This window comes from Prunus dulcis, chromosome 8, assembly GCF_902201215.1.
Source record: "Prunus dulcis chromosome 8, ALMONDv2, whole genome shotgun sequence".
NCBI classification, from domain to species: Eukaryota; Viridiplantae; Streptophyta; class Magnoliopsida; order Rosales; family Rosaceae; genus Prunus; species Prunus dulcis.
Genome location: NC_047657.1, coordinates 3,125,094 through 3,138,804, shown reverse-complemented (window position 1 = coordinate 3,138,804; position 13,711 = coordinate 3,125,094). Strand labels below are relative to the sequence as shown.

The 13,711-nt window shown below is 41.6% G+C and overlaps 1 protein-coding gene across 1 annotated transcript; it reads left to right on the top strand.

The window, feature by feature from the left end:
- Positions 1-10,965: 10,965 nt before the first annotated feature.
- On the top strand, positions 10,966-13,129 carry LOC117636985. Its single transcript, XM_034371711.1, has 2 exons — positions 10,966-11,572; positions 11,658-13,129. Exons 1-2 carry the CDS (start codon positions 10,966-10,968, stop codon positions 13,127-13,129), a joined length of 2,079 nt encoding a protein of 692 aa, XP_034227602.1.
- The last annotated feature ends 582 nt before the right edge of the window (positions 13,130-13,711 follow it).

Below are 13,711 nucleotides of genomic sequence, written 5' to 3'. Positions count from 1 at the left end.
TGAAGACAATGAAGAACATGAGAAGACCCTAAATTTTATGACAATGTGTGAGCAAAGTGAAGATGAACAATGCTTGCTGGAAAAGGATGATAAAGCTTTTGACAACTATGTTGACCACAATGCTCCAGATATTGTTCCAACTGCATATGAAAGAGAAAAGTCGGATGATATGACTGTAAGTCATGTTAATAGCTTGGATAATAGCTTATGTGATGAGTTTGATATGCCTATGAGAAAGAGAAAGAGGAAACTGCCCAAGTTTGATGATTTTAGGCCTAACACAGGTTTGACTAACCTAATCTTTAAGATTGGTCTAAGATTTCCCAGTGTCTATGTATTTAGGAAAGCAGTGAAACTATTCAGTATTTAACATAAGGAAGATTAGGTTCTCCAAGAATGATAAAGATAAGGTTAGAGTTATTCATGATGGGATCAAGAAAAGAAAATGTCCATGGTTTGTTTATGCTTCAGTTGTAAATGGAAGTAGCATGGTTCAAATTAAGAGTTATGAAGAGGAGCAGACTTGTGAGACTGTTGAACACAATGTTCATGATAACTCATCATGGTTAGCACAGAGATATTCTACATAACTGTCTAGAATAATAAATTGGGATGTATGAGCTCTTAAGGAAATGATAAATGAAGATCTATTTGTCATAGTGTAACACCTCGACTCCAAAATTAATGTCTATTTTAATTGATTTAAAATAAATTACGATTTTACCCTTGGGTAAGGGATAAATTGGTCATTTTCTTGTCCAGAAGGATTTTGGGACCATGAATGGTGTCTCTGGGTAGGTAGTACTGAGACGAATTCGTAGACACGCGGTAGACTTGAATCGGAGTTGTAACGAAAAAGTTACGAGCAAAACATTATCAGTGGCAAAACTGTAATTATTTCGAAAAGGGTTAGAGTAAAAATCAGATTTTTTTTCATTTTTACCTCACTCTCTCTTTCTCCCGATTATCTCTCTCTCTCCCACGTCGTTCCTTCCCTCCTCCACCGACTGCAATTCGGGCAGCCACCGTCACAGGCCACGGCCAGCCTCGAGACCGGACCCAAAACGTCCGACCAGACCTCGCTGACGTTCCCCAGTCCACCTCCAGCCGTCAGCCGCTGCCAAGTCGCCGGAAAATACGAATTTCAGGCCGGTTTTCGTCCGAATTTTCATTCACTCGATCTCTCTCCTCCGACCACTAATTCCAACGGGTGAGGTATGGTTTCTCATCCATTTTTGAGTTCTAGCTGCCTGTTGCATAGGTTTGGACCGATTTGTTGTCTAGAAAACCTAGGTTTTGGCCGGATTTCAAAGTGAAATTCCGGCCAGTTGCCACCCGAATTGGACCTTCCCGTAGTTGAATGAAGTGATCTTGACCTTGAGTAGAAGCTAGGATAGGAAGGGTGAGCTCAGGTGTAAAGTTTTTCCGTCACCGGAATTTACTCTACACACCTATGCACTGCCGGGGTATGTGGCGGCACTTGGGTGAGGCTGGTGAAGCTACAATTTGACCTGATGAGATCCTTAGGTTGTCACGAGTGCATAGGAATTCGCGGATCTCAATTCGGACGTCGTTTGACTATCGAATGGATTTTCGCATAGTGCGTTATCCAGGTTCGATAGGTTCTGACCGTTAGATCTTTTCCGAATTAAAATATGTTGTTCTAGATATTCCTAGGACCGTATGGGACTTCACGGATTATGAATCGGAGCACCGGATGTTCCGATTCAATAATACAAAGTTTGCGGGTTAGCGATAACCGTACAATCGTGAACGATTCCTAAACCTGTAATCGGACCTTAGGATACCTTCTTCAACGTGCACGTATTGGGAATTTGGGGATTTAAGCATTTAATTTGTGATTTCCGCTTCGACGTAATTTTATATTAATTAACGGTTCGTATCTCGAAATAGGTGTTTCGACTGCACGTACTCAGCAGGCAGGACCCTCACGTGGTCCGGCAGCGTGGGAATATTTGTGAGTGGACTTTGTTTTCAATCATATGCATGGTTTTATTGATGAAAGATTTTTGCATAATGTTTTAATGGCTTATTGAATATATTATATTCATGAGTTGAATTTGATGTTTGTATAGCGCTTGCAATATATTGTGAGTTTGGCATTTTGGGTATCAAGAGTGTGTTTTATAAGGATTTTTGGGGGAAGTATATATATATATATATATATTCTCTATAGGCGAGATACCTGGGTTGTTGTTGTGGGTGGTGGAAGAACTTGATTATGAGGGGTTGTTGAGAGAAGTTGTATGATTACACTATGTAAGTACCTTCCCCAGTCATTAGACTTTCCACACGCGGTGTTTGATGTTCCGGCTGGTGGGAAGAATAGGTTATCCGTCTCACTCGCGGCGTTGGATGTTCTAGCGTGTGAGACACTTTCCATATACGGCGTTGGATGTTCCGAGGTATGGAAAGACTCTGTATAGTGTTTAGGGTCATCACCCATGGCGTTGGATGTTCCGGTGTGTGATGATCCAGTCTGCGCTCGTAGGACATAGTTTGGGAGCTACACATGGCGTTGGATGTTCCGGTGTGGGAGCTTTGGAGTTTCGTCCCCCGGTTGGACCGCTCATCCCTAGACGCAGGATAGCACCTGGAAATCCTGCATACTAGTCAAACGATCCCCCAGTTGGATTGTTTCCCCGGTACCTAGGTAGTGTGATGAGTATATCATATAGCTATGTATAGTTATATATATATATATGTATATTTATATGTATATATATGTATATTTATATGTATATGTATAGTTGAGTGAGTGAAAAATTAGAGTTTTTCAGTGGTTTGGCAGGAGTTGCAAGATTAAGAGAATGAGGTTTACGAAGGAGATGACTTATGTTTTGAAGAGTTTTAAATGAATTATGTTTTGAGTAATTAAATATTGAATTGTGAACCTGCATGACTTGAGCATTATTTTTACACGGTGGGGTTACTATATTGTTTTTAAGTGCAAATCTGGTTTTTGTCCACTCACATGTTTTCTGTTTTGCGCCCCCCAGCCAGTAGTCGCTCCAGGAAGCGTGCAAGTGGTGTACGAGGCTCGAACTGTGAATCTTTCTAGTTAGGAACTGAGTAATTTCTTCTACTCAACTGTTCTTGTAATCTAAATTCAGTAGATGCTCTGTTATCGCCCATGGTAGATTTTACTTGTGAGGCCGGAGGCCATTTAGTATGACTTGTTCAATGCTAGTTGGGACTTTTATTTTATGTATGTTGCAGAGTACTATAATCATTAAGTCCAATTTGGAGGATGGCAAATCTAGATTTCAAAAGATTTACATATGCTTGGCAACTACAAAGAAAAGGTTTATTGATGCTCTAAGGCCAATTGTTGGTTTGGATACTTGTCACGTGAAAGGACAACACGTTGGCCAATTACTTTATGTGGTTGGTGCTGATCCTAACAACGGCATGTATCCAATAACTTATGCAATGGCAGAGGCTGAGAATTATGAAACTTGGACTTGATTTTTGGAACTCTTAGTTGTTGATTTCGGCATTGAAAATAGAAAAGGGTATGTGTTCATTACATATAGACAAAATGGCTTAATTGATGCAGTGGGTGACATGTTCCCAAACTTTGAGCATAGGCACTGTCTAAAATATCTGCATGCCAATTTTATATTTGCTGCCATAGAGGATTAGTTCTAAAACAACATATTGAGATTGTTGCAAAAAGTACAACCATACCTTGGTTTCAAGCAGAGATGAAAAATCTCCAAGATTTGTGAGGACCATCTTTTGATTGGTTGGTGAGGCTTGATCCACTGTAGTGGTGTATATCTCACTTCAAAACACACTCAAAATGTGACATTCTCTTGAATAACATGTGTAAGGCATTCAACAAGTCTATCTTTGATGCTAGAAACAAGCCTATTATAACAATGCTTGATAGGGTCAGGTATTACATCACGTTGTTAATAGCAAGTAGAAAAGTAGCTATGGACAAATGGGCTCATGATGTGAGGCCAAGAGTTTTGCAACTCTTGAAAAGCTTAAGAAGCAGTTAGCCTGATGTATTCCAAGGCTTGCTCGGGAGAGAAAATATGAGAATAAGTGGAGAAAATATGAGGTTAAGTGTTTTGGAGGCACTTAGGTGGTTGGTGATTTGAGAAACAAAAGTTGTTCATGTAGGCAATGGGATTTAAGTGGGATCCTAGGTAAGCATGCTTGTGTTACCATTTGGTAGTTAAATTACAATCATATCAGCTGTGTACATGATTATTACCAAAAAATAAAAAAAAACAAAAAACAAAAAAAAAGGCCTTTATAACAATTTACAAACCCATGGTTCATCCAATGGCAAGTCAAGACTTGTGGGCTAAAATGTAACAACCCGATGCTAAATCAATTTTTGGTTATTAATTTATTATGGGAAAAGACCATTTTGCCTTTAGAATATTTTAGTAGTATAAAAGTTGGCTTTTTCACCGAGAAGGAATGTGGAAATTTCGATTGTACTGTTGTGTAGATCACGTTGAAACGAGTCTGTAGACACGTAGTGGCCTCAAATTGGAGTTATAACAAGGAAAATACAATTAAAATACTTATAGGAGCAAAATTGTAATTTTTAGAAACTGGTTTTAAAGACCAGATTGTTATTTTCCTTCTCTCTCTCTCTCCCCCTGCAAAATTCCCTGTTTCCTCCTCCCCCCTCCCCCCCGTGACAACCCTCTCCTCTATAACCACCGCCATATGCCACGGCTAGCCACAAAATCGGCCCTAAACGAACCGGCCTGGTCTCGCCATCACACCCCAGCCTGCTCCCACTGTCAGCGGCCGCCAAACAGCCAGAACCACCTCGAAAACGAGCTGGTTTTCGCTCTAATTTTTCCGGCTTCGTTCTCCGTCCTCCGGTCACCATTTTCGACAATCAAGGTACTCGGGCACCATCAGACCAGCAGGACAAACCCTCAAAGGATCAAGCTTGCTCGGACGCCCAGTGAGTGGACTTTTGTTTTATAAATGATTTTATGCAATTAAGTTTCATTATTTGGTCTTGAATAAGTATTATTGACTATGGCTTTCTAAGCATGATTAATTGGATTTAAATATTTTTATTTATTTATTTATATATTGCCATGTTTGAAATGAAAAAGGCTTGGAAAGTAGAAGTTAAGATGATTATAGGTTTGAATGGTTCGATGAGGAATAAAACTATAGTTTTTAAGAAAGGCATGTATTTTATTTTAAAAACCACCATAGGTACCCAAGGTTGCCTTCAGATTAAATGTTGCCTTCATAATGAATGTTGCCTACGAAATAAATTGTTGCCTTCGGATATGACGATATCCAAGGACATCCTAGTTGTCTTCGGTTGAGTCAGGCGCGTTTGACAATGCCACACGAGTTTCGGGGACGCCCGGACCATTTGGAGCGAGGAATGCGGATCAGGTTTACTAAATGTCCCCTGAATCCTGTGAGGATTGCGGCTCGAGTTACTTAGTGTTCACGAGGCTTGCCAGGACGTGTCGCTTAGGTGGCATGAGGAATTGACGAAAAATAAAGGAATTGACGAATATAATAAGGGTACACCTAGGTGGTAGGGAAATATTTATTTTCAAAGTTTGAACTAATGTGAGAATTTTGTAAATGTGTGAATTACTATATGAATATAAATATGCTTGCCTGTTTTCAGTACGTGTATGTAATTTAGTTTTCTAACTGTTTTTACGGAGGGGTTAGTATGTTCATATGTTATTTTCCAAACCCTTTTTTTTGTCCACTCACATTTTTCAGTGTTTTTGCCCCCAGGCAGTAGTAGTGCACCAGAGCGCCACCACATGGCAGACACCACACTCCGCTCCACCTTTTCTTTATGTAGGATTTCTTCTGTAATCAAATTGTTCTGTTGTAAATTTCTGAACCAATTGCTATGATATTGCCCTAGGATTACTGTATGACCTGGGGCCATTTATTTATGGTTGAATTGTTTGGATGTAAACAGATGTATGCTGAACAGTTAGGTTATATATATGCTTGTTGACATGTGGAAAATTTTGGGAATTAGCAAATTAGAGGGGAGACTCTGCCAAATTTTCGGCAAAAGTCAAACTTGTAGAAACTTTGGTTTCTGGTTAGAAGGGCAATTTAGTCATTTGTGCCCAGCACCCTCCAGGTGTCAGACATGCACATGGTTCGGCTCGGATTCCAAAGTGGAATTTGGGTTGGGTCTTGTCATAAAACAAATTTCTCATCTTTGCTACCACCTATGTATCACAAGCAATTAGAGAAGCCATACAAAAGCAGGGTAAGGTCAGCTGCTGAACCACCTCCAAGCTCTAATCCTAAAGACAAACACTTGCGAACATATAATTTGGAAACCAAGTGTTGCATATATAATCAAGCGGGCCATAATAAGAGGAAATGTGCAAGGACAAATCATGGAGGGAGTAGCAGCCAGGTATAATCAAAGCATCTGATTTTAAAAGTTTTGTATGTTTAGCATTATGATATGGATTCATATGTGATTTTTGTAGGTCAAGTACCATCACAAAGGCAAAAGAAGAGAGCACCTCAAGGCAACACATCAACTCATAGAGTTATAAACAATCAAGGCATAAACAAGCATCATCTTCTACACAATCAAGGCAAAAACAACCAGTAAGTTGGGTTTATTTTATTTAAGTAGCATTATGGAACTCTTCAGCTTTTTATTTTAGTAAATGCTCATGTTAATCTAACTCTGCCACGATTTTCAGATCATATCAAAGGCTAAAAAAAGGACCAATCATCACCAAGCATCTTCTCAATCTAACCAAGGTCCTCAACCATCTCACTAACCAGCTCAACCATCTCAAGCTTCTCGGTTTGAAGAAGCATCTCAGTTTGAATAAGCATCTCAAGCTTCTCAGTTTGACTATCATCTTAGTTTGAACAACCATCTTAGTCTTAAGAACCAAATTGGTCTCAGCCTCAAGCATCTCAACCTCCACAAGCTTCTGAACAAAGGAAAGTTAGGTTTAAGTAGGTTTAAGTCTCCAGCTAAGAGGAAAGCATTCTTAGCCAAGTTTGAGCCATGAAGATATTGAAAAAACTCTGCTCAATTTTGTTTATCGCATGTGTTTTGGGTCAAAGAAAGCATATGAATGTGTTTTTATGGGTTGAATGTTGGTTTTATGTTTTGTTGTGTCTTGTGAACATATGTGTTATTGGGTAGAAACTATTTGTTTGATATTTTGTTGTCTATTTTGTTTTTGGGTATAAACTGTTTGGCATTGCCATAGGTATCACAGGTGCATATTCAGTCTTTTGTATTTTGTTTTGGCATTGCCATGGATTGAACATGTACAATTTATGTACAAGACTATGTACAAGTTATTAATCAATGGTAGTTCAAAAGCTCCGAAAGGTTTCAAGAATTCTTGGTGCATACAAAAGTGTTTAGTCTTAACCATTACAAAAGGGCTTTGAAACCATTACATTTTCAAAATGCTTCAACAATTACATAAGCCTCTCATCTCACTAAATTGTCATTCTACTAGTTACATTACACTACATTACCTAACTTTCAAACATACCACATTGCCTAACTTTCAAATATATCACATTGCCTAACTTACATTACATTACATTCCCAAACCAAACCATAAACACAAAGGCCCAAGAAATAAATAGGGCAATCCACAAATTCTTCTCTCTTGCTCTCGCACGCCCAATCTGATCTTAACTTCTCTCATTGTCTTCAGCAGCCAAGCCATCAAAGCTCTCTCATGGGGAGGCATTTCAATATCAAGCCATACAAAAAACCTACAAAAGTTTTCCCCCTTTGCATTCAAACAAAAGTTCCATCACATTCTCACAATTTATTGTCAAAATTTTGATAAAATAGCAAATCCAAAACCTACCTCTAACTTTGGACACACAAAAAATCTCCAAAGTGGATTAGACTCTATCCGAGAAATCTGCAGCTGAGCAAGCCTCCCACAGTAGCAATGAGATGCAACAACGACCGACTCTTCTCCTTATCTTCACACCTTTTAATCAAACAAAAGATGGAGAAATTTTTCTTTGCGTATAAAACCTTAAATCCTTGAAATGGTGGTAAGTAATTTTTTTGTGTTTAGAAACCATTTTATCAAAGAAGAAGAAAGCAGATTGTTCACTGGGTTCCATTTGACCCCTTGAGCTGCTTCCATTTAGATTTTAAAAGCCTATGGGGTCCATTGTGCCACGTAGGATGCTGACTATGCTCAACAATTGGCCACCATAGGTACTTTTACCATAATGACTCTGCCACGTCATCATTTTTTTATGGTGTTTTGAATGGCGTTAATGATGTGGGGTAAAGTGGAACACAAAACCACAGTCAAGGGGATTAAGTGTGCCATTGTAACTTTAGGGGAGTAAAGTGAGATTTGACAGAAGTTTCAAGGGGTACTATAGTAAATAAGCCTATAATATATTTTGTAACTAAAAATAAATACATCCCTTATTGGGCCAAGTTCAGAGATGAGGATAACAATATTATCAATGACTCGTCTCTGATCGGGTATTTTGAAAAATCAAGAATCCCTATACCTACCCCCATTAGGGCCGGAGACCCGACCCGAAGCGAATTCTTGCAATCCCACCTAACTGAGACCTATTGACTAGCACAATCATCTTCTCTTTCCTATTTCTCCCCGTTCTTCTATTTTCCTCTCTCTCTCTCTCTCTCTCTCTCTCTCTCTCTCTCTCTCTCTATATATATATATATATATATATATATCGCATTTTCTTTCCCCTTCACACCTTTCTCTTTATCTTCTCACTTTGAAAATCCTATAATCTACAACCCTAGCAACTAGGGTTCGCATTTTCTTTCCCCTTCACACCTTTCTCTTTATCTTCTCACTTTGAAAATCCTATAATCTACAACCCTAGCAACTAGGGTTATTAAATATATATATATGTATATATATATATTCGACTTACTGATTTCCATAAAAATTAAATGACAGATCTGTCTCTTTGAAATATTACTAAAGGGACTGTTTAAAAGCTACTCAGTCAAGTTGGTAAACATCATTTGTAGCTAAGCAGCATCAAATTGAATTGAGGTGTGCCTGCCAATTATCTGAATAACATCTGTGTTTTAGGACCAAAAGAAAACACAATAAGAACCAAAAAATAAAATAAAATACGCACCAGCTAAATTGTCTAAATTGTCACCATCAATGTTAATAAGGAGATGAATTTCATTCTCTTTGTCTAAATTATATAGCATAAGCATTGAACATTTCCATTGGTTAAATACCACCTAATTTTATAAAAAAATATAATTATCTCCTAACTACTCTTTCTTTTTGGTACAACTCCTAATACCTGGTCTTTCATCATCATAGTTGTGGGAGTAAATTTCCCCCAAAAGAATATTCGCCAAAAGATTCCTTCGTCTTCTCCGCCTCTCTTTCTCCCTGCAAAACAGATCGGAGTAAAAGACCACACCCGGGGGGTGTTGGCCAAAGGCCCTCCGATGCCTAAGTTAGGTAGGGTAATTCAAGGAAAACCGGGTGGCCGGAGCCGTGTGTGGTGGCCGGAGCCTTGTGTGAGAGAGAGAAAGAGAGGAGGTTGCTAGGGTTTTTAAGAAATAACTTATGCAGAGTTTGAGTAGGAATTCTGACGTACCTCAACCATTGTGTGTGGCTATGCTTTTATAGAGGTCTCGGAGGCTAGGGTTTCAGAGGAATAATTCCGTAGATGGAAGGGAATTATTCCTCCCCTTTTTGGAATTGATTTGATTTAATTAGGGATTTGATTAATTAGGGTAAATCAAATCCCTAATTGTGGTAGGTATCAATCAATCCTGATTCAATTTAGGCAATTCCTCATTTAATTGGGGATCGTGGTAATTAACCAAATCAAAATCTCAACCTAATTAGGTAACGTCCAATTTAATTGGATAATTCCCAATTAAATTGAGTAACTCCTAATTAGGTTGATTGATTCCCAATTTGGTCAAATAATCCCCAAATGGTAGGAATTATTTGACCTAGGGTTTGATTTAATTAGGTTCCCACAAATGCCCCCCAGCTTCTGCATAGCGCGTGGTGGCATGTAGGAGATATAAATTATCCGTTGGGCTGTCCAGCTGTAACTGGGCTTCCTTCGTGGACTTGGGCTCCTGCGTAGAGGAGGTGTTTGACTTGCCAATTTTATGAACTCCCAGGTTGGAAAGAATTTGTGATTCCTTGTAGGTCAAGGAATTTTTATTCTTATAAATGTAGGGCTCCTCCAATTTATTCTTCACATCCAAAATCCATTCCGATTTCATTAGTGAGAGAGAGTAAGCTTTGGAGAATTTTCCCTTCTTCTTGAGCTCTTGTCTTCATCGCACACCCAAGGTAATTTAGACTTGAGTTATATATATATATATATATATATATTTTCCTTTGTTCCAATTTTTGGCAACTTGGATCATGCTTCCAGCCGATGTGGGTAGCTGAATGGGATGCATGTCCATGCCTTGGAGCATGGCTGGAGGTGTTGGCAGTTCAGCAGATTTGGGTTTTGCACATCTTGGGCTCGAGCATGGAGGCCTGAAGGTTTCTGACCTGGTGCAGATCATGGGCTTGCACAAGGAGTGGCGCTACATGGACTCGAGCTGGGCCTCCTGCTGCGTGCTGATGCTAGCTGGGCCGTCGCTGGATGAAGTCGGTGGGCTCGAGCTGTGCGTGCGCGCAGGCCAGGCTGAGAAGGCGCGCTGGGCTGGAGCAAGGTGGGCTGCGCCTGAGCGGGCCAGGCGGAAGAAGGGCTGGAGCGAGTTGGGCCTGGTCTTGCGCGATGGGCCGAGGGCGCTAGCTGGGCTGCGCGCTGGGCTGATCCAAGCAGCCTTGTTTTGTTTTGTTTTGTTTTTTTTTTTTTTCTGATTGCTGCTGCTGCTGTTTATTTATTTATTTTTATTTTTTTTGCATTCTAACATATAGAATTTTTTTTCTTTTTGCAGCTACTTGTTGATCAACCATGTCCTCCGGAGATGGTAGCAAGGCTCCCAGTTCTCAAGTCCCTTTGTATTTATGGGGAGGCTCCATAGTGCATAGCAAGAAGTTTGTGGCCAACTTGCATCGCGTCACGACTGATGCTCAGTTCCAAAAGGGGCGAGCTGCTTATGCGTCTGCCATTCCAGATGACGTGCGAGTTAAGCTATTGAAGTCTCGGAAGGACAACGAGCCTTTGGTGGATGCGAATGATCTTGATGCTAGGATCATCACCTTCCGTCCCTTTTACTTCTCCTTGGGCTTCAAATTCCCGCTGTCAAAGCTTTTCAAGGAGGTGTTCTGCGCCATGGGGTGTGCCCCGAGCCAATGTACTCCAAATGTTTACCGGGCGATCATGTGCTTCGAGAATCTGAGTCGTTTCTTCATGTTGGAGCTGACGGTGCGAGAGTTCTTTTATTTCTTCGAAGTGAGGCACTTCGAGCGGTATGCCCAAGTTCGCGTCTACAAGGCCAAGTTGTTCAACAGTTTTAGTCAAGGAGATCATGCTTGGCACGACGATGTGTTGGAGGTCAGCGGACGGTGGGAAGGCGATGTTGGTGACGGCCCACTTGTTCCTATCACCTATTGCGATGGTATGTTCCTTTGCAATTTTTGATGCGCTTCTTGTATTTGAATTTCTTGAAGTGTGGCTGACTAACTTCTGTCTTCTGCTTGCAGTGAGTGACATCAGCAAGCAATTGGAGTTTGGGCCGGATATGGCTAAGGTCCGTCGTGCTTTGAACATCCCTCCAAGGTTTCGCGAGTGGCGCTGGCTGTTGAGCGGGTACCGGGAGGAAGATGGTGGTTTGCCCCCTGTCGAGGATGTCGAAAGGTGGAAGCAGAATGGTCCTGACCTTGATGATCTGCTCGCCGGACAGGAAGAATGTTCTGCTGAATCTCTCTCAAAGAGAAAAGCTGCCGCCAAATCTCCGAGAGGTGAAGCTACTTCTTCGCACGCAAAGGATAGGTCTCCCTCGAGGAAGAAACCAAGGCCTTCTTCTGCTGAGAAAACACAAGTGGGGTCTACTCCCTCATCATCTGCCAGGGTCAAGCATCTCGTGGGTGCAGACAACACGAAGGTTGGTGGTATGCGCGGTATTCGGGGTGTTCTGCCCGAGTCTCCTGCTGACATGCCCGAAACCCATGATATGTTTCGTGAAGCGACTCGTGCCCGACTGAGTTCTGCCGAGCGTCAAAGAGATGCAGACATTCCTCCTAGAAGTTCGAGTCGTTTGCACCGGTCCAAAGATGAAGGTCGAAATAGGAAGTCTGCTCATGATCCAGAATCATTGACTCCTTTGGAGATGAAGCTGGCAGAGGCTAAGAAGATGAGAGAGTCATCTGCCCGGGCTAAGGGCTCTTCTTCCACATCGGCAGTTGGTCCTAAGGTGAACAAGCCTAGCTCTGTAGGGGATGCATGCGTATCTGATCTGCTTAAGACGAACTTCTTGTCAAATCCATCGTCCTGTGCTGAGTTGGTTGATCACATCCGTCAAGCTGGCGATCTTGGTACTTTCTCGTGCCTTTCCTTGGAAAAACAAAGGGAAGCGTCATTCCATTTGATTCAAAAAGGACTGATTTTTGCTGCTGAGACTATTCGGAACTCATCTGCTGTTGCCCCCTCTTCTGCCCAACTCAGCGAGTTGGAGAAGAAGAATGCTGAATTGGCCTGCCAGCTTTCCGTCGAGCAGGCCCGCTATGAGAAGAAGTTGTCTGATTTGAGGGCGATGATATCTGGGCTGAAAAGCTCTCTTACCGAGAAGGATTCCGAGCTCAACTCTTCTGCTGTTGATTTGGCTAGTCGAAAAGAGGCCTTCTTTCGTCTTGAGCGTAAGAATGCCGACATCTCCCTTTGCTATGACAAGCTCCTTGCTAGATTTCATGCCTATCATAAGTCTGCTAAAGAATCCAAGTCTGAAGCCACCATAGATGCGTACAAGTTGGGCTACCTGCACTGCTCAGATGAGATTGATTCTTTGTATGCGATTGACGATGTAGACATCGAGACGCTCCGTCCCAACTCACCCCCTATAGAAGGGGGAGTTGAGGAGCAGGTAGCCGGAGAGGATGATGCAGAGGTCATGGTACAGGCAGATGGAGTTGCTGATGACGTAGCTAGTCAGGCGGATGCCGAGGAGGCTGCCGCGTAAAGAGTCTTCTGCTGGCGTCTCCAAGTAGACGAAGACTCTTTTTTGTTTCTTTTCAGCCTTTGTAGTTTGCTTTCTTGTTTAGAATAACTGGTCTTTATTTGACCATTTTCTTTTTGTTGAACTTTGGCCGGTTGGTCTGTTGCTATGGAAATTTCAGTTACATTTTCCAACTTCAATTCGCATATTTGACTTGTGAACTGCTTGAGTAACCAGCCTATGTTTTGATTGCGCGTCCTCCTTTAGAGATTTGGGAGTACCAGGGTCCTCCTTGAAGGACTCCGGGCATGCACTGCATATCCCGTAGGACGATTTCCCTTAGGAAGTTGGTGAGCACCAGGGTCCCCCTTGAGAGACTCCGGGTGTGTTCTGCACATCTCGTATGCGATTTCCCTTAGGAAGGTGGCGAGCACCAGGGTCCCCCTTGAGAGACTCCGGGTGTGTTCTGCACATCTCGTATGTGATTTCCCTTAGGAGGTTGGCGAGCACCAGGGTCCCCTTGAGAGACTCCGGGTGTGTTCTGCACATCCCATAAGATGTTTTTCTCAGGTCACAGCATGTTTAGCCTATGTCCAGAGAATCGTC

What these genes read in the sequence shown, in the direction of transcription:
- LOC117636985 (XM_034371711.1), top strand. Translation starts at nt 10,966, where the DNA reads ATGTCCTCCGGAGATGGTAGCAAGGCTCCCAGTTCTCAAGTCCCTTTG. An exon ending in TCCTATCACCTATTGCGATG is followed by an intron (nt 11,573 to 11,657) that starts GTATGTTCCTTT and finishes TTCTGCTTGCAG; the next exon opens with TGAGTGACATCAGCAAGCAA.